The 24,179-nt window shown below is 39.7% G+C and overlaps 2 protein-coding genes across 4 annotated transcripts in view; one reads left to right on the plus strand and one right to left on the minus strand.

Annotated features, from left to right (window-relative positions):
* On the plus strand, positions 1 to 23,362 carry pms2 (PMS1 homolog 2, mismatch repair system component). Of its 3 annotated transcripts, none has more exons than XR_013578995.1 (15): positions 1 to 135; positions 2,180 to 2,319; positions 3,273 to 3,359; positions 5,288 to 5,390; positions 6,372 to 6,555; positions 7,221 to 7,388; positions 12,810 to 12,907; positions 15,473 to 15,572; positions 16,173 to 16,257; positions 16,494 to 16,646; positions 18,217 to 19,102; positions 20,772 to 20,923; positions 21,568 to 21,668; positions 21,917 to 22,086; positions 22,969 to 23,362. XR_013578995.1 is itself a non-coding variant. In XM_078558862.1 (15 exons), exons 1-15 carry the CDS (start codon positions 125 to 127, stop codon positions 23,110 to 23,112), a joined length of 2,598 nt encoding a protein of 865 aa, XP_078414988.1. In that variant the 5' UTR covers positions 1 to 124; the 3' UTR covers positions 23,113 to 23,362. The 3 variants fall into 3 exon arrangements, 2 of the variants coding, with proteins under 2 accessions (XP_078414988.1, XP_078414989.1); XM_078558862.1 differs by having other exon boundaries at positions 20,772 to 20,939; XM_078558863.1 differs by lacking the exon at positions 20,772 to 20,923.
* The window catches only part of aimp2 (aminoacyl tRNA synthetase complex interacting multifunctional protein 2), an 89,569-nt gene that overhangs the window by 8,535 nt on the left and 56,855 nt on the right, over positions 1 to 24,179 (minus strand). The gene's annotated exons all lie outside the window — the stretch shown is intronic.

The raw sequence follows: 24,179 nt of genomic DNA on the forward strand, positions 1-24,179 counted from the left end.
ATTGGTAGCTTGAGGTGCAACCGGTGGCGGTGCGGTTTAGCCAGTGTCCATTAATCAAGTAAAGAGCTCGGAAGTGGGTGCGAACTTAGGAGTTCTTGCTTTTCACAGCCGTCCTGTGGGAGCAATGGAAGCCTGGTGAGTCCCAGAGAATGAAGGCATGTCGGCCAGACTCCCCTGGTACTGGGATGGGTAAAGTGAAAGTGTCAGCCATCTCAGTGGGTAGCACTCCTGTCTCTGAGTCAGAGGGTTGTGGGTCCAAGTCCCATTCCACAAACAAAATCCAGGCTGACATTACAGCGCAATACTGAGGGAATGCTGCACTGTCGGAGCTGCCAACTTTCAGATCAGACTTTAAACCGTGGCTCCATCTGCTGTGGCAGATGGATGTAAAAGATCCCATGACACTGAGGTGGAGAAGAGCAAGAACGTTGCCCATTGTCAATATTTATCCTTTGATCAACATCACTGAAACATAATCTGCTCATTATCACTGCTGTTTTTGGGAGCTTGCTGTGTGCAAACTGCTGCATTTCCTATATTACAAGTGACTAAACTTCAAAAAGTACTTCATTGGCTATTAAGTGCTTTGGGATGTCCAGTAGTTGTAAAAGGTGCTACATAAATGCAAGGTGCTACCCACCATAAACCTGAGCTCATTTAAAACTTTGCTGCCCTTCATCCAAACTCACACCAAGTCCCATTCATCCATCACCCCTATGCTCACTGACATACAGTGGCTGTCAATCGGACAACGCCTTGATTTTAAAGTTTGCATCCTTGTTTTCAAATCCCTCCATGTCCTTACCCCCTCCCAATCTCTGTAATCTCTCCAGCTCCACAACCCTTTGAGATATCTGTGTTCTACTGATTAGGGCCTTGCACGTCCAGGCTTTCGTTGCTCTACCATTGGTGGCCATTTAAGACCCTCCTTAAAACCTACCTCTTGGTCAAGCTTTTTGAGATCTGTATTTTTCTTTGGCTCGGTCTCAATTTTGTAAATTACCTTGGGATGTTTTCCTAAGTTAAAGGCACTATGTAAATGGTAGTTTTTAAATATTTTTTATTTGTTCATGGAATGTGGGGTCACTGGCTAGGCCAGTATTTATTACCAATCCCTAACTGCCCTTGTTCGGAGGGTATTTAAGAGTCAACCACATTGCTGTGAGTCTGGAGTCACATGCAGGTCAGATCAGGTAAGGATGGCAGATTTCCTTCCTTAAAGAACATTAGTGAACCAGATGGGTTTTTCCGACAGTCGGCAATGGTTACGTGGTCATCATCAGACTTTTAATTCCAGATTTTTATTGAATTCAAATTTCACCATCTGCCGTGGTGCGATTAGAACCCGTGTCCCCAGAGCATTACCCTGGGTCTCTGGAATACTAGTCCAGTGACGTTGTTTTAGAGACCTGAGCACATGATCTAGTACTGAAGGGAGCGCTGCATTGTCAAGGTCACCAGCTTTTTGATGAGATGTTAAAACGAGACTTCATCTGCTCTCACATAGTTGTCAAAGATCCTGTGGTGATATTTGGAAAAAGAGCATGGGGACTCTCCCACAGCATCCTGGCCAACATTTAATGCTCTACCAACGCTACTAAGAGCAGTTTTACTGGTCAGTCACCTTGCTGCTGTATTTGCCTACCGAGCGACAGTGGTGACACTCAAAAACTCTGTTGGCTTTGAAGTGCTTTGGGATGCTTGAGTATTTGAAAGGTGCTATACAAGTGCAAGTTTGTTTTTGTTTCCTTTTTTGCATCCTGTGACTTCCACCTTTTGCTGAAAACTAGATTGCGTTAGATCAGGAGTGGGATGCGAGGTCAATATGGAAAAAGAAGGCCTTCCAATTAAAAAAACAAATAAACTGTAGTCCCCTCTTGTAGTATTGAATTGTCTCTCATGGTGTAAAGTCTCTGTGACAATTTATTGGAACTGAGACCATGTAACAAAGGACAAAAGTAAACTGTCAGATTATTGAAGATAACATGTAATATACATTTTAAACATTTCCAAGCAGTCTATACAAAAGTAAAATTATCCAATATTAAACCAGAGTGCTTGGCATAGTGTGTATTTGAGTTTCTTTGTAGGCCTGTTAACTGTACCAAGAGTAACATAATACCCTTTATGTACTTAATGTGGTTTTGTTTCAAAACTGTTCTGTTTTCTATTGATTTAGCTCAGCACCTGCAAGAGTGATCAAGCCAATTGACCGACAGTCAGTACACCAGATTTGTTCAGGTCAAGTTGTGTTAAGCCTCAGCACTGCTGTAAAAGAGTTGGTGGAAAACAGTCTAGATGCTGGAGCTACTAACATTGGTAAGGACAAAAATGACTAGTCCAAATCTATTTTACATTTGAGCAGTTTACATTTATATACTCAGCAGGAAGTAGCTCTTTCCAAGAGCATGAGTGAGCATGAGTGGCTGAATGTCCTCTTGTGCTGTATCATTCAATGATTAAGTTATTGTGCTTTTTTGTATTTCAGATAGCTGTTTTAAAGAGATACTCCTCGGGCATTAGTTATACCTCAATTAACAGCTGGTAGCAAATGCCAATGCTAACTTGCACTTAGCAACTTTAATGTAATGAAATTCCCCTAGGCACTTTACAGAGAGAAGCAGGAGCTTGGCAGGAGGAAATGGGAAGTGATTGAAGTTGCAACCAAAGGAAGTTTTGTGGACGCTGTTGAAAGTGATAGGAGACATAATAAGACGGAGAACTTTAGGAAGGGAAATGTAAAATGCTGATAACTGATGTGCAGAAGTTTCTTCTTTGAAAGTACTGAAAATGAACTTGTCTTAGCATCTGAAATCCTCTTATTAGCACCTGATACAAAAAAATCAAATGAAACTTGAAAGCTGTCCCTTTGTCACTGGTGTTTACAGTTTCTTAAAATGCCTCTGCTGGTAACAAACAGCACTTCACAGTGATTACGTATTCAGGCTAATTGCATCTGAACTGTGGATTGTTCACTGAATACTTGGTTTTGCCCAAGTAGCCAGCTTACTTAACACAACATAAAGAGCACCTTGATGATAGTAATGGCAAATGCTTTTCAGTATTTGCACTATTTAAACATGGGTGGTTTAAGCAGTGGAGACTGCATTTGCTTTTATAAAGGACAGCTGTTTGCTACTACAACTCAGAATAGATGCCACATGGAAAACTGTAGCTTTTGCAGCTGAATCTTCCAGAGCAACAGACATCCTCCCAAGAAATATCTAGTATTTTAATTTTTATTCCTATCTCTTGTGCTGCATGTTTTTCAGATATTAGGTTGAAAGAATTTGGAGCGGATTTGATTGAAGTATCGGACAATGGGGATGGAGTGGAAGAAAAAAACTTTGAAGGACTGAGTAAGTTTTAATTTAAAAATTAGTTACAATTTCTGGATGAGAAATGGAAAGGCTGTGCAGTATTTTATATTTCAAATACTATAATTTCCTATTCACTTCCATAATTTAGTTTGGTGACGGTGATTAAAATGTGTTAGTTTGGTGACGGTGATTAAAATGTGTAGGATAGGATCCCTCCAATGGCATCTTGACTTCTTTTGGTCAGATGTGCCAGGCAAATCTGATAAACCCCTGCTCTCAATGAAATTGAGTGAAGATCTGAGTTGACACTGGAATTCAAGTTCAGTGTTCCAGTTGGTAGGCTACAACAGAAGCTCTTCCCCTAAAGAGCTGCTGGAGCTTGAGGTCATTGAAGATGTTAAAATTGAGATTGACGCTGGATGGAATTAAGATACAGGTTAACCATGACCTAATTGAATGGCAAAACAGGCTGAAGAAGTTGAATGGCCTACTCTTTGATCTTATAGTCAAAGGCTTGCTCTGTTGGTATTCAGATTTTTTTGTAGTGAAACCTTTGAATTATGGATACCTAGGGGACTGGCATCAGCTCCCTGCTTTTTGCACATTCCTTTTTTCCCCAGTTGTCAGTGGACCAGAGATAGATTATGACAGCACCCTGAAACCACTTCCGCATCATTCACCTTACAGTTCATGGTTACTAGACATGAAAACTCAAATTGCAATCAACTCCCTGCAATTGAGCACAGGTGACATTGCTCATGAAAACCATTACAGGGGCTTGTGTTTTAAGGTGTATAATACATTAGTAAATAAGGCTTGGTGTGTTAAAAACTGTACGTGGTCTACAATTTGTAAATGTCCTTCATTTCAGAGAGCTGTTTGTATATTTTATAATTGTAAAATATTTGGGACTGTTGTGGAATGTTCATGTTTTAACAAGATGTCTGTTATTTGTGAGTGTCTGTAAGGCCAGGTTTCACTGTATCTAGTTTGCCCTTCATGACAGTCGAGTTAAATTCTAACATGTTAAGATTAAAATAAACCAGTGAATTGCCACTGGTATTGCCCAAAGGCATGAATATGTCATTTGATATACAAGATTGGGAAAGAGAGGTCAAAAACTTAATTCACAGAGCCAGATGGTCACCAAGTGCTAGAATTACACCGTCACCGTTGACATTGCAAAATCGAATAGCGAACATTGGCATAGCAATACAGTGGTCAGTATTGGAAAAAAATGGTAGGCCAAAGATTCTGACAGCAGGAAGTGAGTTTTGAGGACAGGAAGCGTGCATCCAATGCAAGAATTTTAATATGTATATGTAATCTTTTGTGATGACGTCTTAAAAAGTAGTGAATTCTGCAGGTATACACATGTGTAAGAATTAGTGATGCAATCCTTAACTAAATAATAAAGCACATAGTTGTCACTGTGGAATACAATATCGACTTTTCAACACTTGGACCTGGGGGTTTGAAACCAGCCTGGACTCATATCAAAAGTCTTATGACTGCTGGCTGTAAGGAACCTCAATAAGAGAATTTGGGCAATCTGAAGCCAGTTCTAAGTAAACATAGGACAAAATTGTCCAAAGTTTGACATGGAATAAATTGAATATTAAGTTTAAAAGTCAAAGGGTGTGCCTTTCTTTGGTTTGGAAAGCTTTATTCTGTTTCTAAATATTGTACATGAACTGAGAGAATTTTATACTGACCCTGAATGAAGAAGCTAGCACCAACATCCCCCCGCCCTTGCTTGAAATTTGAATTCACTCAAAATATAAATTTAAAGCTGGAATAATTTATGTAAGATTGAGAACTTTAATAGCCTCTAAGGATTTGTTAGTGAAATGTGAAATTTGTTCAAAATTTAATTGTGAACCTGAAATAGAAGTTACTGTAATCACATTTGTGTTAACAAATAAATATTTTTGCATGTCACAAATTTATGTTTATTCATTTGAAAGCACTGAAGCATTACACTTCCAAGTTGCAAGATTTCTCCGACCTCTTACATGTGGAGACGTTTGGATTTAGAGGTGAAGCTTTGAGCTCCTTGTGTGCTCTGAGGTATTATGATAGCACCTTCAGTATCAACAATTATGTTGCACAGTACATATAATCTGCAGTAGGCAGTGTTGTTTTTGTATTTACAAACTCTTCCCTAGGAGAATTGTGTGAAGTAGTGGAAATATTTGAAGGCTGATTGATTAACAGTGACAGGCTCTGAAGTAAATACTCCTTCCATGGTTGTAACCATCTTTATACCGGCCATTGGGTGGGTTAGTCCTATTTGGGAGAGGAGTTTTATGGGCTCCTACAATTCATACCATGGGGAGGAACACACTCACCCACTGTACACAAGTGTGCAGTATGCATTGCACTGTTGATTTGTAAACAGCTAAGTTTATATAGTGCTTTTAATAGAAGAATTGTACAAGCAGTCTTCATAACTAAAGTAAGAATGATGGTAACTAAGACAGGAAGTGATAAGTGACTGAGAACTTTGTCAAGGAAATGTGTTATGAACTGGATTTTAAGGGAAGACAAAGTAATGCAGAGTTTTAAAGAGCTGGCCCAATACAGCTGAAAGCTTTGCCTCAAAGCATAAAAGGCCAGAATCATAGGCATACAATATTTGGGAGAGAATATAATAAGTGGGACAGTCGAGAAAGAGTTAAGAGGATTGTAGATTTGGATAGGGAAAAGTCCATAGTGGGATTTATAGATGAGGACAAGGATTCTGACTTCAGTTTATTTCCTACATTACAACAATGACAGCATTTTAAAATTACTTCACTGGCTGTAAAGCACTTTGTTATGTCCTGAGGTTGTGAAAGAGCCTAACACCCTGTTTGGGTAGTAAGCAAGAGGGACAGGTACTTTCAGAATACGGGAGTGCAGCGAGAAAACAGAGAGAGTAATCTAGTTTGGAGTTGACAAATACATATTTAAATCTGCTGATTTTAATATGTTTTATTTTTTTAAGCTGCCGGGATGGGATCAGGAGGTTCTGGGAATGTGCTCTTAATGTCCTTTTATTCTTACCAGTGACCTTAGTGTCGTGACATGTCACAAGACCGCCAAGGTCGGAACCCGCCTGGTTTTTGACCATAATGGGCAAATCAGTGAAAAAATACCGCACCCTCGACAGCAAGGGACGACGGTTAGTGTTCAACAGTTGTTTTGCACATTACCAGTCAGGCACAAAGAGTTTCAGCGAAATATTAAAAAGGTGAGTTTGTGTTTTTTTAAGTTTTTCATGAAACTATGCCAAATAGTCAACACTAAATATTTTATATGTTGAATTCAATCAATCCCTCCCTGGGTCTAATGTAGGTTCCTGTCTCTCATACAGTTAGGAACAGCTCAGGAACCGGAGTTCAATTATCTATGCTGCTCTGCATTGACTCACTGTCAGTAACAGTAGTAGCTGGAATTTATACACTGGCACAAAAACAGTAAACGCTGGACACACATAGCACCTGAAAAGGGTTAATATTTTGGTGTGAACCCTTTATATGAACCCATCTTTTCTTTTACAAAAACTGATAGGCTTGCTGTCCAACTCCCTGCACTTTTGTTTTTATTTCAGTTTCTTAACATTGGTCTGTTACTATGCCATACATTCATTCAGCCCAAAGGGTCTCTGCCAGTGTTTATGTTCCACACAAGCCTCTATGTTCCTTGCTTCACCTAACTCTATTAGAATAATCCATTCTTTCTTCCCTCTTGTTTATCTAGCTTCACCTTAAATGCATTTTCTTAGTATAAATGTGGGTACTTGGTTTTCCAACGAGTCTGAATGAAATATTCATCTTGTATTTTAAAAAAAATTTTTAATGTTCAGGTTGCACTATTATAAATCTGGAGCTTTTAATTTTTTTAAATTTAAAACAGGAATACAGTAAAATGGCACACGTGCTGCAGGCCTATTGCATCATTTCTACAGGTATACGGATAAATTGCACAAATCAGCTTGGACAAGGAAAGAGGAACCCTGTTTTTTGCACCAATGGATGCACCACGTTGAAGGAAAACATCAGCGCAGTATTCGGATCGAAGCAGGTAAAATAATTATAGTGCAACTGCCCGATACAAAAGAACTTCACTGCACAAACAACCTCTGCCTTGTGTATCCACTTCAGTTATGTGCAAAGTAATGTTGATGCTTCCTCCCTCGTAAGGGAGAACTTGGGGTATTTTGGATACCCACTGCATTCCACTGTAACAAGCTACCTGATTATCAGCAGGAAGCAGACACAGTGTTGTTGCGCTGGAAGGCTTCCTCATCCTGGGCCTATTAGGATGGGGAGACCTCTCAATACAGCTGTTAACATAGCAAATATTTGGCATGTTTGCAAGCTGAGATAATCACCCTTTTAGCTTCTTTCACACACTCATAGTTGCCATATGCTTCCAATGTAAAGCAGGCCAAGTTGTCAGCTTCACTGTGGTTGATGTATTTGTACAATGTGATAGACTGATTGGGGGAAAGGATTTCCCATGAGGCAGGGCAGATAGAATCACTTTTTCGTATGCATGCTGTGTCTGTGTCGTAATGGTGTGAGAAATAGAGATACCACAAACGTGCAACAAAGGGATGTGGAGGTGGGAGAACTGTTGGAGAAGCTTTGCTGGGAGTGTTTGAAGGTGAAACTGGGAAATGCTATGTTCTGCAGCAATGAACACTATAAAAATTCATTAAGCATAGAGCACTTTCATACCTACAATATATTGTACGCTTTGCACACACAACAAATTGCCTGCTGGGTAGCATTAATTTACAACTTGCTTATTAAGAGCCTGACCAACATGAAGACTTAAGCTCAATCTAAGCTGACACCCAGTGCTACCTACAAAACGATATTTAAACCACGGTCCTGTGTGGGTCTGCTCAGGTGGAAATTTAAGAATCCCAAGACATTATTCAAAGAGTAGAGAGTTTTCCCAGTGTACTGACCAACGTTCTTCTCTCAATCAATTCCTTAAGGAACCTGGTAACTGGCCATTCATCTTGTAGGATCATAGAATGGTTACAACACAGAAGGAGGCTATTTGGCCCATTGTGTCTGTGCTGGTCCTCTGAAGAAGAAATTCACCTAGTGCCTCTCCCATGCCTTTTCCCTATAACCTTGTAATTTTTTTCTTTTCAGATAATGATTCAAGTCCCTTTTGAAAGCCTCTATTGACCCTGCCTCCATCACACCGTCAGGCAGTGCATTCCGGATCCTAACCACTCACTGCATGAAAAATGTTTCCCTCATGTTGAGATTGCATCTTTTGTCAATCACCTTAAATCTGTGCCCTCGTTCTCGATCCATCCACCAATGGGAACAGTTTCTCCCTATCTGTCCATACCCCTCATTATTTTGAATACCTCTATCAAATTTCCTCTCTTCTCCAAGGAGAACAGTCCCAACTTCTCCAATCTTTCTAGTTAACTGAAGTTCTTAATTCCTGAAATCTTTCTCATGAATCTTTTCTGCACCCTCTCTAGTGCCTTCGCATTCTTGCTAAAGTGTGGTGCCCAGAACTGAACACAATACTCCAGTTGAGGTCGAACCAGGGTTTTATACAGATTTAACATAACTTCCTTGCTTTTGTACTCTGTGCCCCTTTTGATAAAGCCCAGGATGTTGTATGCTTTATTGACTGTGCTCTCAGTCTGTCCTGACATCTTCAGTGATTTATAATGCATGTACACCCAGGTCCTTCTGCTCCTGCACCCTCTTCATAATTGTACCCTGTATTTTTTGTTGTCTCTCTTCATTCTTCCTAACAAAACGAATTGCTTCACATGCCACATTAAACTTCATCTGCCACTTGTCTGTCTATTACACCAAGTCTGTGTCCTTTTGAAGTTCTACACTATCCTCCTCAGGTTCACAGTACTTCCAAGTTCCATATCATCTGTAATTTTTTTAATTGTGCCATGTGCAGCAAAGTCTAGGTTATTAATATATATCAGGAAGAGCAGGAGTCCTAACACCAATCCCTGGGGCACTCCATTATGAACCTACCTACCAGTCCAAAAAACAACCATTCACCACTACTGTTTGTTTCCTGTCACTCAGCCAATTTTGTATCCATGTTGCTACTGTCCCTTTTGTTCTGTGACCTCAAACTTTGCTGACAAGTCTTTTGTGAGGCACTTTATCAAATGCCTTTTGGAGACCATATACACCTCATCAACCATCTCTGTTATCTCATCAAAAAACTCAAGTAAGTTAGTTACACACAATCTTCCCTTATCAAACCCATGCAAGCTTTCCTTAATTAATCCGTATTTGCCTAAATTACTATTAATTTTGTCCCAAATTATTGTTGTCAGAATTCATTTAATACCTCAGCCATGCCCCCTGCCTTCATGTGTAAATCCCCTTTTCGACCTCTAATCAGTCCCACTCATCCTCTTACCACCCTTTTAATATTTATATGCCTACAGAATGACCATTGGATTCATTTTTATGTTAGCTGCCAGTTTCTTCTCATGCTCTCTCTTTGCTTTTCTTATTTGCTTTTTCAATTCTCCTCTGAACTGCTATATTTGGCCTGGTTCTCAGTTGTATTGTCCACCTGACATCCGTCAGCATACTTTTCCTACTTCATGTTAAGTTCAATCTCTTTCGTCATCCAGGTTGCTCTGGACTTATTTGCCTTTACTTCTCCCTTCGTGGGAATATATCTTGACAGTACTTGAACTATCTCTTTTTTAAAGGCAGGTTGTTGTTCAATTACAGTTTTGCCTGCTAATCTTTGATTCCAGTTTATCTGGGCCAGATCCATTTTTACCCCATTGAAGTTGTCTCCCCCTGCCCCCACCCCATTAATTATTCTTACTCTGGATTGCACCTTGTCCTTCTCTGTAGCCAACTTAAGCCTTATCATACAATGATCACTGTCCCCTAAATGTTCCCCTACTGACACTTGATCCACTTGGCCCACCTCATTCCCAAGAACCAGATCTAGCAGTGCTACTTTCTCATTGGACTGGAAACATGCTGCTGTAGAAAACTCTCCTGAATACACTCTATTGCCCCTCTCTGCCCTTTGTGCTCCTACTATCCCAGTCTGTATTCGTATAATTAAAGTCCTCCATTATAACTACCCTATAATTCTTCTACTTCTCTGTAATTTCTCGCAAATTTGTTCCTCTACATCCTTCCCACTAGCTGGTGACCTGTAGACTGCACCAAGCAAAGTAATTACACCTTTTTTTGTTCCTTAGCCCTAGCCAAATAGATTCTGTCTTTGACCTCCCTGGCACATCCACTCTCCCCAGCATTGCCTTTTCTTTCATGAATACTGCCACCCCTCCTTACCTTCCTTTCCTGAACACCTTGTATCCAGGAATATTTAATACCAAGTCCTGCCCTTCTTTGAGCCAACTTCATATTTCCACATGACTATCTGCGTCTGCAACTCACCAATCTTATTTACCACACCCTGCACATTCACATACATGCTCGGTAACCCTAATTTACACTTTATTACTTTCCCTCTTACACTGAATCCACCTAATACTTTACTATTCCCTACTCTAGTACTATTTGTCTCTCCCAATATTATTTGCACCTTTGTATCCCTCGCTAGTATTATCTCCTGGTTCCGACACCCCTGCCAAGTTAGTTTAAACCCTCCCCAGTGGTACTTGCAAATCACCCTGTTAGGAAATCGGTCCCAGCTTTGTTTAGGTGCAACCCATCCAGTCGGTATAGGTCCCATCTCCCAAAGAGCTGATTCCTATTTCCCAAGAATTTAAAGCCTTTCCTTTTGCGTCTCTCCAGCCACCCATCTCTCCTATCGTACTATTTCCATACTCACGTGCGTGTGGTACCGGGAGTAATCCGGAGATTACTACTTTTGAAGTTTTGCTTGCTAATTCGTACCAAGTTCCCTAAATTATGACTTCAGGACCATATCCCTCTTTCTACCTATGTCATTTCTACCGATGTGGACCCTGACCATTGGCTGTTCATCCCCCCCCCCCCCCCCCCGGGTGAACCGTCACTTTCATCAGAACTGAATACTGGTAGGAGACTGAGATGAATTCAAGGGAATCCCGCACTACCTTCCTGTTTGTTCTTTACTGCATGGTGTCACCCATTCCCTCTCGTCCTGCATGCTCTTAAGCTGTGGGATGACCACATTTATAAACATGCTATTCATAAAGCTCTCAACAGTGCAGTGGATGCACTGCAGTGAAGCCAGCTGCTGCTCAAGCTTCGAAACCAGAGCTTGAACTGCTACAATGACAACACTCCCTGCATATATGCTTATCCAGGACATGGGAAATATCCTGGAGTTCCTGTATGGAATAGGATGTGCTCTCTAGGGGTCAGAGCTGTCCTGCCATTCTCTAATAGATAATAAAACCTGAAAAAAAGGACTCAGCAGCTACTCACTTCTCTTCTGTCATCACTTAACTATAAGGAGGTTAATTGAAATGCTTTACTTACACTTATTTTTGATAATAAGTGTTATTTTTTTAATTTCCCAACTCCTTAGACTAACTTCAAAATCTTGGGAAGCAAAGCTACAGTACTGTCCAGCCAATCAACTTACAACCTTCCTGTGATGTCACAGTTTGATTTCTTTTTCTCTCATACTTCAATGATTCTGACCTGCTGCACACTCCTCCTGATCTACTTCATGGTGATCCTGACCTGCTGCACACTCCTCCCAGTCTGCTTCTTAGCGATTCTGACCTGCTGCACGCTCTTCCCTGTTTGTTACATGTGATCCTGACCTGCTTCACACTCCTCCTGGTCTACTTCACAGTGATCCTGACCTGCTGCACACTCCTCCCAGTCTGCTTCATAGCGATTCTGACCTGCTGCGCACTCTTCCCTGTTTGCTACATGTGATCCTGACCTGCTGCACACTCCTCCCAGTCTGCTTCATAGTGATCCCAACCTGCTGCACACTCCTGGCCTGCTTCACAGTGATCCCAACCTGTTGCACACTCCTGGCCTGCTTCACAGTGACCCCAACCTGCTGCACACTCCTCTCGGTTGTTTTGAAATGACAATGCTAGTGCAGAATAGCTGCCACATTTTCCTGTGAATCAGCCTAAAAAATAAAATTGACCAAGTAATAAGATGTGTAAATGTTAGTATTTTTATATCTGTACTACTAACTTACCCTTGTGAAAGTTTAATGTTGCCACCCATGTGATCGTTTATGCATGTTAAACATAAGCCAGAGCTCCTAGCCACGTTGAGAGCCTTTCAGTCATTGCAGTATAATGAGTATTGAAATAGAGAAGCAAGGAATGTTCAATTTAAAAGGGTAGTAGGAACAGATTCAGTAACATCTTTCAAAGGCGAATTGAATAAATAATTGAAGGGGAAAAATTTTGCAGGTTTGTGGGGAAAGAAGAGGGAAGTAGGTCTAATTGTACAGTGCTTTCAAAGAAGTCCGATGGGACAAATGATGTTTTTCTGTTTTACATGATTCTATGTAGTTTTTTTTTGTGCTTTCCAGTTACAAAATCTTGTCCCTTTTGTTCAACTATGCCCTAGTGAGGCTATTTGTGAAGATTATGGAATTAATCCTGCTGACATTCCTGAAAAGCTCTACAAGTGAGTGATGATCAGTAGTTAATATATGGAGTTAAGTTAGCTATGATTTCATTGAATGGCAGAACAGGCTCAATTCCTTTGCTGATATATAATGTATCTGATTTTAACATTTGTTTTAATAGTGGACAGAAATTGAACAATTGTAAAATAGGATCTTTTCATACATTCGTGGGTTGTGGGCACCACTGGTAAGTTTGGCCTTTATTGCCCATCCCTAGTTGCCCTTGAAAATGTGCTGGTTAGCTGCTGCCTTGAGCTGCTGCATTCCATGTTGTGTAGATTCACATACAGCTGTTTGGGAGGGAGTTCCAGGAATTTGAACTACTGAAGATGAAGGAACGCCAATACATTTCCAAATCAAATGGTGTGTGACTTGGACGTGCTCATGTCCCCATGCACCTGCTGCCCTGTCCTTCTATGTTGTGGAAGTCATGGATTCAGGAGGTCCTGCCAAAAAAGCCCGATTAGCTACAGTGCATTTAGATAGTGTACACTGTAAAATTAAATGTTGTGAAATTGATTTCAATTAACCTGGCATTTTGATGCCTGTCACTAGAAAAATTAACCCAGCTGGTTCGCTAATGCACATCAGGGAAATGAAAATGCTGCCTCTATCTGGTCTGTCCTGTACAGGACAACAATAGTCCACATGATGTGGTTGACTGTTATGCTCTCTGAATTGGCCTAGCAAGTGTAATTATGACTCCATATCGTTCTTGTCTCTTGAGTCAGAAGATTGTGGGTTCAAATCCCACTCCAGAGACTAGACTCATAATTCAGGCTGACATTCCAAGTGCTGCACTGTTTGAGATGCCATCTTTTAATGAAACATTAAACAAGTTTGATCTCTTGGGTGGACATAAAAGAACCCATGGCATGATTCGAAAATCAAGAGAGTTCTTCTCTGTGTCCTGGCCAATATTTATTCATCAACCAACATCACTAAAAAGCAAATTAATTGGTCGTTATCACATTGGAAGCTTGTTGTGTGCAAATTGGCTGCCTTGTTTCTTACATTACAACGACTACACTTCAAAAAGATTTGGTTGCAAAACACTTTGGGACATTCCAAGGTCATGAAAGTTGCTATAAAAATGCAAGTCTTTCACAGAATCACAGTGCAGAAGACGCCCTTCGGCCCATCGAGTCTGCACCAACACGTGAGAAACACCTGACCTACCTACCTAATCCCATTTACCAGCACTTGGCCCATAGCCTTGAATGCTATGACGTGCCAAGTGCTCATCCAGGTCTCTGTAGAAAGCCACATATTTGTACAAACGAAGCACAAAAGGCTTCACTTTCTCAACTAGGAATGGGTAATAAATGAGCCCTTGCCAGTGATGTCCACAACCTGAGAACGTATATAAATAAAACATGTTGGCCGCCCTCCATATTTCTATTTCATCATGCTAACGCACATGGGGTAAGAAATGCTACAATGATTAAAGAAAATAAGTTTTTTTGACATACTTTATTCTGCTTTTCGCATTAGAAAATATTCTCAGCTTTTAAGCCTCTGGGATTGGTGCAGTTTTAAACTTCCTGAACAATTCTGTTCCTGGGGACAACAGGATATGTGGGCAGGCGCAAGCTAATCAAAGAATCTAGATATCCCACTTAAAAATAAAACAATATAGTGTATTAATGAACTACAATAGTTTTGCTTTGATGTCTTCAACTGCTTAGCTTGCTATCTATGAATCAATGATCATGCCAGTCTCAGTGAGCAATCATTTACAATGTGAACTGTATGCCTTTTAGTGGCTGTTGATGAGCGGTATAAATATTAGCGCTTTCAAATGGTTCATTTTCTGATCAATGTTTCCAAAGACTTTCAGAAGTATCTTAAATTCCCCACTTTCTACATAGTAATGGGAGCATATTCATAGTTGAATATACTTGAAGAGGAAAGAGAGTTTTATGCATAATGACAATCACAAAATTTACAGCATAGAAACAGGCCATTCGGTCCAACTAGTCCATGCTGGTGTTTATGAGCCACCTGAGCCTCTTACCACCCTCCTTCATTTCACTCTTGAATATCCTTCTAACCTGCAGTTCAGATAAGTCAGTGCCTGCAGCTCCACCTCCTCCCATGACTAAGTGAACTTAGTGAGTAGTTAAGTCACAGACTGGGAGGATCCCAGCTAGGAGCCCCAGCAAGGTAGGACAATTGCTTCCAGTGCCCCTAGGTGAGAAGGGGAATAGAGAGATGGAGGCGCCCTCTTGGTTGCTATCCAGTGACCTCTAGCGCAAGTGAGTGTGTGTTGGTCTTGGATGTGGACAGAAATGATGCTTATTCAATACACACATCCTCCTCCTATTCTACTCTGTAAATGGGTTCACATAGTTGTCATCAAGACTCTTTGATCAGATCTACATTACTACTCGGCAACTAAACATCAGTGATGGGGAGCAGCTCCCTGTTCCTGGAGTAGTTTTAGAGGCAACAGCAGGGAGGGAATAGAGGATTGCAGCTATTCTGCTGACCTGGCAGTTCATACTAATGAATAATATTTTGTGTGCAATAACAATAACTTTCCTTTTTATGGTACATTGAAGAATCATAGGGTTCGTGTCTCGTAGCGATCACGGCGTTGGCAGGAGTTCAACTGATCGACAGTTTTTCTTCATCAATCACCGACCATGTGACCCAACAAAGGTGAGGAGCAATAACAGTTAAAATTTGTGAATTATTAAATTAGAGTGACTATTGACCATGCTGTTGACATACATGCTATTGCAATGGCTATAGACAGCCCTACAATCTGCTGTTGGCCCCATGCAATTAAGGGATTATAATTAACAAGCATTGTTCACAACACAGTTATCACTAAATGCATCCAGTCTCTGATTATAGCTTGTGCCCTTGATTCTTTGTGGTGAGCTTCTGATCTGGTCTGTGCCAGTGGTTCTTTGTCATCAGTCCCTGATCAGTGTTGATGCTTCCTTGTGCTCAGTTTGTGATCTCGGTTGGGCCATTGGGAGCCAATGAACCATCTCATATATAAATGGAAAAACTCATGATTAAGTCAGTCTACACCACTATTGTGCTTCTTTTGGCAGACAGCATACTGACTAGCTGCCTGACCTAATCCAAGAATGATTATTAATTTTGAGGGATGCTAAAAAATTGAAATAATTGACACATTGGGAAGAATGGAGAAGTAAAATCTGCAGTCTTACTCAGTGTATCTAGTGACCGTCTATCATTGTGTTTGTTTCTTTGATGATGACTAAAGTGATTTAACATTATTTTTAGGTTTCCAAACTTGTAAATGAAGTCTATCACATGTACAACAGGCACCAGTATCCATTTGTTGCCCTTAATATCTGTGTTGATTCTGGTAAGTTACAGTCAGACATATATGTTTTGGAATTTTTTACTTGCAAATAATTTAGCTCAGAAACATTATGAACTAATGCAGTAAACAGTTTTTTTTTAAATGGGAAGAACAGGGAAATTGTATATTGATTGTAGTAATGGACCTCGGTTCTGATGATTTATACAACCTAGGTATGATGTACTCTCCTAATAGATTCAGCTGCCTTCATTTACTTGATATGTTTTTGCCATTTTTAGAGTGTGTTGACGTCAATGTTACACCAGACAAAAGACAGATTCTTCTTCAGGAGGAAAAGTTGCTTCTTGCAATCCTGAAGACATCCCTTATTCAAATGTATGATTCTAATGTTAACAAGCTCAACATTAATCAGACGTTTCTTCAGATGCCAGGTAAAGAACATTACGACAGTCCTTCTCAACAAAAAAAAGACTTTGGATTGTGAGGAAACCGAGCATAAAGTATTCTACAATTGCTGTCCTTTAGTTCCAGCATGCAGCATGTTATAGGTTTGACAAACTATAGAAAGACAAATATTCTATCGAAGCCTGTTGAAAATAAAAAATTATAGTGTAGCTATTAGTTAATGTATGGTTGTCAGTGAACTGCAAATACTGTAGATTAATGTAGGTCAGTGAGTTACAATTACATTGTAGATTAAGGTGCGGCTAATGTGAGCTGTACTTCAATCAAGTCATTCTAATATAAACATTTTATAGCATAATCCTGTAGAAGTCTTATTTAAGATGGTTGAAAACTGACACTTAATGTGTTTATATCAATTTCCTCTGTCTTTTTTATTTGTCCATGGAATGTGGGTGTTAGTAGCAAAGCCAGCATTTGTTGCCCATCTCTAATTGCCCTTGAGAAGGCGCTGGTGAACCACCTTCTTGAACAGCAGCAGTTCATGTAATGATAATACTTCCACAGAGCTATTAGGGAGGGAGTCCAGAATTTTGACCCAGTGATGATGAAGGATTGGCAATGCCTGCTGCTATTTCAATAATAACTCAGTTAAGGGAGTGACCCAGGAGTGGTGTAGGAAGGTGACAACTGTTCATACGATAATATCACAAATAGTAATTTTAGGCTTGTATGTTCTATATTGAATGGTTTAAAAATATTTTTATTTTAATCGTGTAACTGGTACCTTGAGAATTAGAGATTGAATGGTGCAAATAAAAAATACTCCTGTAGTATTTAGAAATACATTACACTTTGTGAAGGGCTCTGTCATTTTGAGTGGTTTAAATTGTACCTAATTATGGATAAATTACTTGGAGGCAATGCTACTCGTGCATCTCTTTTATATACTGTTGCTGACTGTTCACAAATGCCATTATAAATCAGATTTTAATTCAAAGTCGTCGGAGAAATATCTCTGTAACCCTTTTATTACTGGACCATTTCAGTTTCAAAAATGTACCAGTTTTAGTCTGCCCTTTCATCAACCAAAAATCTTAACACAATAGTTTAACTTACAGCACAGTGGCCTTAGAACTGAGTCATGAGTTCAAATCCCATGATGGCAAGCTTTGAAATATAATTTAGTAGATCTGGTAATTTGTGGGCTGACACCAGTAAAATCATCATGCAAAATTGTCAAAATGTTGATTTTTTTTAAAAATGGTTCATTAATATCTTTCAGGGAAGAGAAACTGCCAGCCCACCCTGCTCCCCCTTCCCAGCCACTTCCTTTGGCTCAAGCATGACTGCAGTCATTCTGCGTTGAATTTTAATGCCCTCAGATAACAAAAGGAGCAGCAATAAATACAATATAATCAGTGACACCAATAAAGCAGGAAACAAAATTTAAAAACTTGTATAAACAGCATATTGGAAATTGCCCAGACAGGTGTGCCATTCTACTGACTGAATATTAAAGGTTAAAGTAGCATATGGTGTAATATTGGATAAAATCATTTTGTGATTCTAAATGTTGAGCTTTGTTCCCGGTTTTAGGAGTCTCTGAAAAAGTTCTCCAGACAATCAGTCCAGAATCCTCTGTTCCAACCAAACAGGAATCACCTGTTGTGAAATCATATTCAGAAAAAGAGAAGAGTATAAGCATTGCCAGGTTACGTGAGGCATACTCCTTACATCAATCATCATTATGTGGGCCCAGGTCTAACAAACAACAGGACTTTCCAGTGCAAAGAACACTACAGAAGTTTTTTACCAGTTGTAAACTGAGTAATCCTCAGCCTGAATGTGGGACTGACAGCTGCCCAGTATCTGGAAATCCCAAACAAATGGAGCAGGACTCCATGAACTCTGAAAGAGATACAGATTCTGGGAAAGGCAGCACAATAGCAAGCTCAGAACTTGGTTGCAACACACTGGAGGTTAATGCTTTGTCCAAGTCTACTGATGGTTCTGACAGTGCAGTTAGCTTGTCCAATGTATTCCAGAATTTTTCAGAATCTGGGAAAGGAGATGAAGAACTGAAAACTGAAATGACTGGCTGTGAGGTTTTGGCATCTAGTGTTCCTGTGCTAACAGGGAAGGTTGATTCAACAGGAAATAGCAACCGACCATTGGCAGGTTTTTGCTCACTCAGTTACGTCACCCAGAACGTAAAACGCATGAAGACTGGCAGCTTGTGTTTGGATGAAGGCTTGTCTTCAGGTCATGGGATGTTTCAGACTTCAGAAGTTGATACACCAGTAGAAATGAATAAAAAGGTTGTGAAGCTCCCTTTTTCTATGGGCCTTCTTGCTGAAAGGATGAAGTTAGTCAATAAGCAGCAAGTGCAACAAAAAGAGGCGCAGAGATGCAGGCGATTTCGAGCCCAGATTAATCCTGGAGACAATCAAGCAGCAGAAGCTGAACTCAGAAAAGAGATTAGGTAATTACATTTTCAGCATTTTAAAATTAATTCACAGAATGTGGCAGTCATTGTCAAGGTCAGCATTTATTGCTCATTCATATTTGCCCTTGAGAACTCACCACCACCTTGATTACTACTGAGTGGCTTACTGGGCCATTTCAAGGTAAGGGTCAACCACATTGCTGTAGGTCTGGAATCACATGTAGGCCAGAACAGGTAAAGACGGCAGATTTCCTTCCTTAAAGCACATTAGTGAACCATATGGGTTTTTATACAACCTGGTAGTTTCATGGTCACCATTACTGATACTAGCTTTTTATTCCATGTTTATTTAATTAATTGAATTTAAATTCCCCGACTGGTGGGATTTGAACTTATGTTTCCGGAATTAGACCAGGCCTCGGAATTACTAGTCCAGTAATATAACAACCATGCTGCTGTAACCCCAATTCATGTATTTGTATGATGTGTTTATAGTTTTTGAATAGATTTGTACACTATAAATCACCACATGTTTACCTGATTGCAGAGATGATGTAATATATGATCTAGAATATTTTATAAAGTATAAATATGAATTATTCTGTTGCAGTAATCGAAGTTAAGGGCTAAGTTATCCCAGGTATTGATAACACCTGAAGCAAATTTAGGAGCAAACCAAAAACTTATACTGGCTGTTAATTGTGCGCTGTAACTTCATCAGAAATGAGTTGTGTATTTTAAAATATATAATCATAGTTATAAAGCATTGAATGAGAAACGGTCATTTGGCCCTTCAAGCTTGCTTCTTCTGTAGACCATATATGTCATCTCTCGTGAACTTTGCTGAGTTGGAGTTTATATAAATACTCCTTGATCTTTACAATTAACCCAGTAAAGCTCCAATCACTCACCCTCCTATCTTCTCTGTTCAACCCTAATTGACTGCTTCCACAGACAACCCATTTGCCCCCTTCCCCAGCTTCAGCAGCATAGGAACCATTGATTTAGATAATCCATTATCTCAGTCTGTACTGATCCCTACAACCAGATATTTATCCAGCTCCTTTTTAAAGAGGCTGTTTCACCCATGGGTGCTCCAGTTGTTTGTTGTATGATCCACTAAAACAACTCCTAGGTTTCACTTAATGTAATTTCATTGCTAATTTTCAAATGTTATTAATGTTATTTCAAATTAAGGCCACACTATTTTTAAACATACTATGATGAAGAATGAGCTTTGGTTCATTGATCATTTTTCCTGAATATCACCACACCATCTCCCCATCATTTTTATAGTCCACTTGAACAAGCAGTTGGGACCTCAGTTTAACATCTCATCCAAAATGCAGCACTCTAAATAAAGCAGCACCTTCTCAGTGCAGCACTCTGTCGGTACAGCACAAGTTAGTTGATACCACTCTGTGCCAGACTGAGCTAAGCTAATAATACATCTCTTCGAAACAAAGCTTAAATAAAAATCTGATTCTTTATCAATTGTTTTGTGGAGGAAAAGAAGTTCCAACTTGAGATTGTGTAGGCATTTGTAACCTATCTCCAAGCATCTCTTGTTGGACATATAGTACAGCTCTGCTACATCTCAAATTAAATCTTATTTAGTGATTAGATTAATAAAGTGTTTTTCTTCTCACAAAGTACTTTGCACTAGCCTTATATATTCAGTGGCCTTGTCTTGTACTGTTTGCAGCAGAGACAGGTTTGCCAGCATGGAGATTATTGGCCAGTTTAACTTGGGATTTATCATCACCAAGCTGGATTCAGACCTGTTCATTGTGGACCAACATGCCACTGATGAGAAGTACAACTTTGAAATGCTGCAGCAACATACAGCTCTTCAAGGTCAAAAGCTGATAGTGTAAGATTTTCTTTTTATTGTTTGTCGCACAGCCATCTGAAAGGAATTATGATTATTTCCTGTAATGCACTTTTCATTAAACCTTATAGTCTTAGTAGAAAATGTTGGAATTTTCTCCCCAAAAGGCTGTGGGCCCTGGGACAATCAGACAAGATTGAGATCAATGTTTTTCCTAGGATATGGCGATAAGACAGATGGAGTTAAGATACAGATCAGCCATGATCTAATTGAATGGTGGAACAGGCTTGAGAAGCTGAATGGCCGTCTCCTGTTCCTATTTTCCTAATCTTTGAAGACTGACTGATCCTCAGTGAGAGACCAGTCCATTTTATTGACATACATCCAGGTCAAGTACATCAGGTTTTCAGTGTTAGATTTAATGTTCTCCAATTGTACTTTGACCACTTACTACAGAAAAGTGGATAGAATTGAGTACGTATATTTAAGTTTGGCCTGTGTGGTTAATTGCCTGGAGCTGTATTTTGCTATATATAATCTATAAATATTCCTGTCATCCTTTGTTACAAATGAATTCTAAAAGTAGAATGGAAGTTAGATTTGATCTTGCTTCTTGTAAAGAGTATATTCTTCTCCATTCATATAGTTAAATATTGTTTCCAACTCCTAGGCCCCAGAATCTTCATTTAACTGCAGTGAATGAAACTGTACTGGTGGAAAACCTGGACATTTTCAGAAAGAATGGTTTTGATTTTATTATAAACGAGCAAGGTTGGTTTGTCTCCTTGTATTTAAAACAGAACTTGACTTTGTTCAAGGATCTATTCTTTTATTATATACATATTAAATATCTTTGAGAACCACTTCTCCAAATATTATTAACCTGCTGACAGTAGAGGAGTTATTTGGGAAACATCTGAAACATTAAGCCAAGGCCTGTTGAGGTCGGCAGCCTATTTTGTTCAACATGTGCTTATAGAATGTGTCTTTTTTTTTGTTCTTGGTGTTTTTCCATACAGCTCCTCCCACTGACAGAGTGAAGCTAGTTTCCTTGCCAATGAGCAAGAACTGGACATTTGGTCCACAGGATATTGAAGAGCTGATTTTCATGCTGAGTGACAGCCCTGGGGTCATGTGTCGGCCATCCAGAGTCAGGCAGATGTTTGCTTCCCGAGCTTGTAGAAAGTCGGTAAGTGCTCATCCAGCATTTCTAACCAGTAAGTGCATTTAACAGTCATCACTAATCTATTGCATGATTCCTAAAGACCAATATATTGCATTATAAATCTTACAAGAAGCCGAGGACCTGAGAGATCATTATATTTGTGCCCTTTTTAAACAGCAATCTTGCTGTAGGTTCAACAGAATCTTTTGTCCTGCAATGATGTCCAGCCTACAGAGTAAATCTATTGATTTCACAGAAGTTGACGCTTAAGAATCCCAAAGCAAACTCACCAAAGGGGGATCATCTGTAGTATAACTGCAAGATTACATGCCACCAATTTTCTAAGTCCAAACTTCTATAAAGGGTATTCTGTTTTGATTCAAGTTTTGAATCATTAAAAAAGTTATTTATTCCATTCGATTCTTCCCCCATACACAAAAATTGAGCTCTATGTGCGCTGGGCTTTGCTTTGCTCGAGGCTTGTATAGCTGCATGTTGGCTGCTGGCTTCCGTCTTATATATGCCCTCCCTCCCCGGTTCCTCCAGTGGATTATTGAATGCATGTCCCATGCACTGTTATACTGAGCCATACAAAATGCTTTGATCTGCACTGAGTCAACTAATGTGCTACATTTGACTTGCATACCCTTTAGCTAGCCAAGGGAGGAATCAACTACGTTCTTCTTTATGATTCTATCTAATGATTCCTGCTAGAGAGTGTGTATGGGTGAAGAGGGCAAGAACGATGCCCTCTGCAGCAGAATAGTCCCATAATCACTCGATGCCCTGGCTTCCCAGTGAACAATAGGCAGTTGGACATTATTAAAGGGGCCACTGGCATAAACAATATCTGAAGTGAGGAGGTTGAAGGTTGTGCTTTAAATTGTGCAACTGTTTTTCCCTCAGGTGATGATTGGGACTGCGCTTCATATCAGTGAGATGAAAAAGTTGGTTACACACATGGGTGAGATAGAACATCCCTGGAACTGCCCACATGGACGTCCAACCATGAGACATTTAGCGAACTTGGACATGATATTGGTGGAATAAATGGGTTATATTCAGCCATTGTATGTTAAACTATTAACCATAGAATGTTATATTACTTGAATAGCTTTCATTTTAAAATTTAATCAGAGCTGATTATGTTGTACTGGCAGTGAATTGCCCTCTTTCTGAAATACTGTATAAGCTTAACTGCAGTTTTAATCAATATTTTAGTTGTGAAAATGACTTCTGTGAATTTGTTTTAATTTCTATTAAAAAAAACACTGCTATTGACCTCTGTTTTCAAAACAAATGGCCTGTTGAATTCTTGCCATTGAGTGTGAAAGCAGAATGCCAAAATATCCTACATTCCTTGATTCCTGAAAAACCTGCATTCTGGAACAAGATCAACTGGCAAAGCCCAGTGCTGATTGCCCACTCTGAAATAATCATTAAGGCATGTTCTGGTCTGCGTAATGCTAGAATTGAAGTATTTGAGCTGATTTCTGTTCCATGCAATGCTGCTGCAGTAATTAATTGTCAGCCGAGTTCAGCTGGTGGCCCTCTAGTCTGAGTCAGAAGGCCGTGTGTTCAAATTCCACTCCAGAGAATTGAGCACAAAAATCTAGGCTGACACTACATTGCAGTAGCGAGGGAATGCTGCACCGTCAGAAGTGCTATCTTTCAGATGAGACATTAAAGCGAGGCCCTATTTTGAAGAAGTACAGGGGAGCTATTTCCAGTGTTCTGGCCAATACTTATCCCTCTATCAATATCACTAAAACAAGTTATCTAATCATTATCATATTGCTGTCTGCAGAAGTTTACAATGTGCAAATTGGCTGCTACAATTCCTACATTACAACAGTGACTGCACTTCAAATGTACTTCATCGGCAGCAAAGTGATTTGGAATGTCCCGTATTTGTGAAAAATGCTGTATGAATGCAATTTTTTTATACTTTATAGATGATCTTTTAAAATTTCACATAGATGCAGTTTGGCACAAGACAACCCTGTTTACATACAATTAGGTAGGCCGGGAAAAGGTCAGCTGGTCCTTTGAGCAGTTCCTATACTGTTATGGTGTAATTTTTGAGCACAATAACCCCCATTTGTTCTCTATTCACA

Source organism: Cetorhinus maximus, chromosome 15 (genome assembly GCF_964194155.1).
Source record: "Cetorhinus maximus chromosome 15, sCetMax3.hap1.1, whole genome shotgun sequence".
In the NCBI taxonomy this organism is placed as follows: domain Eukaryota; kingdom Metazoa; phylum Chordata; class Chondrichthyes; order Lamniformes; family Cetorhinidae; genus Cetorhinus; species Cetorhinus maximus.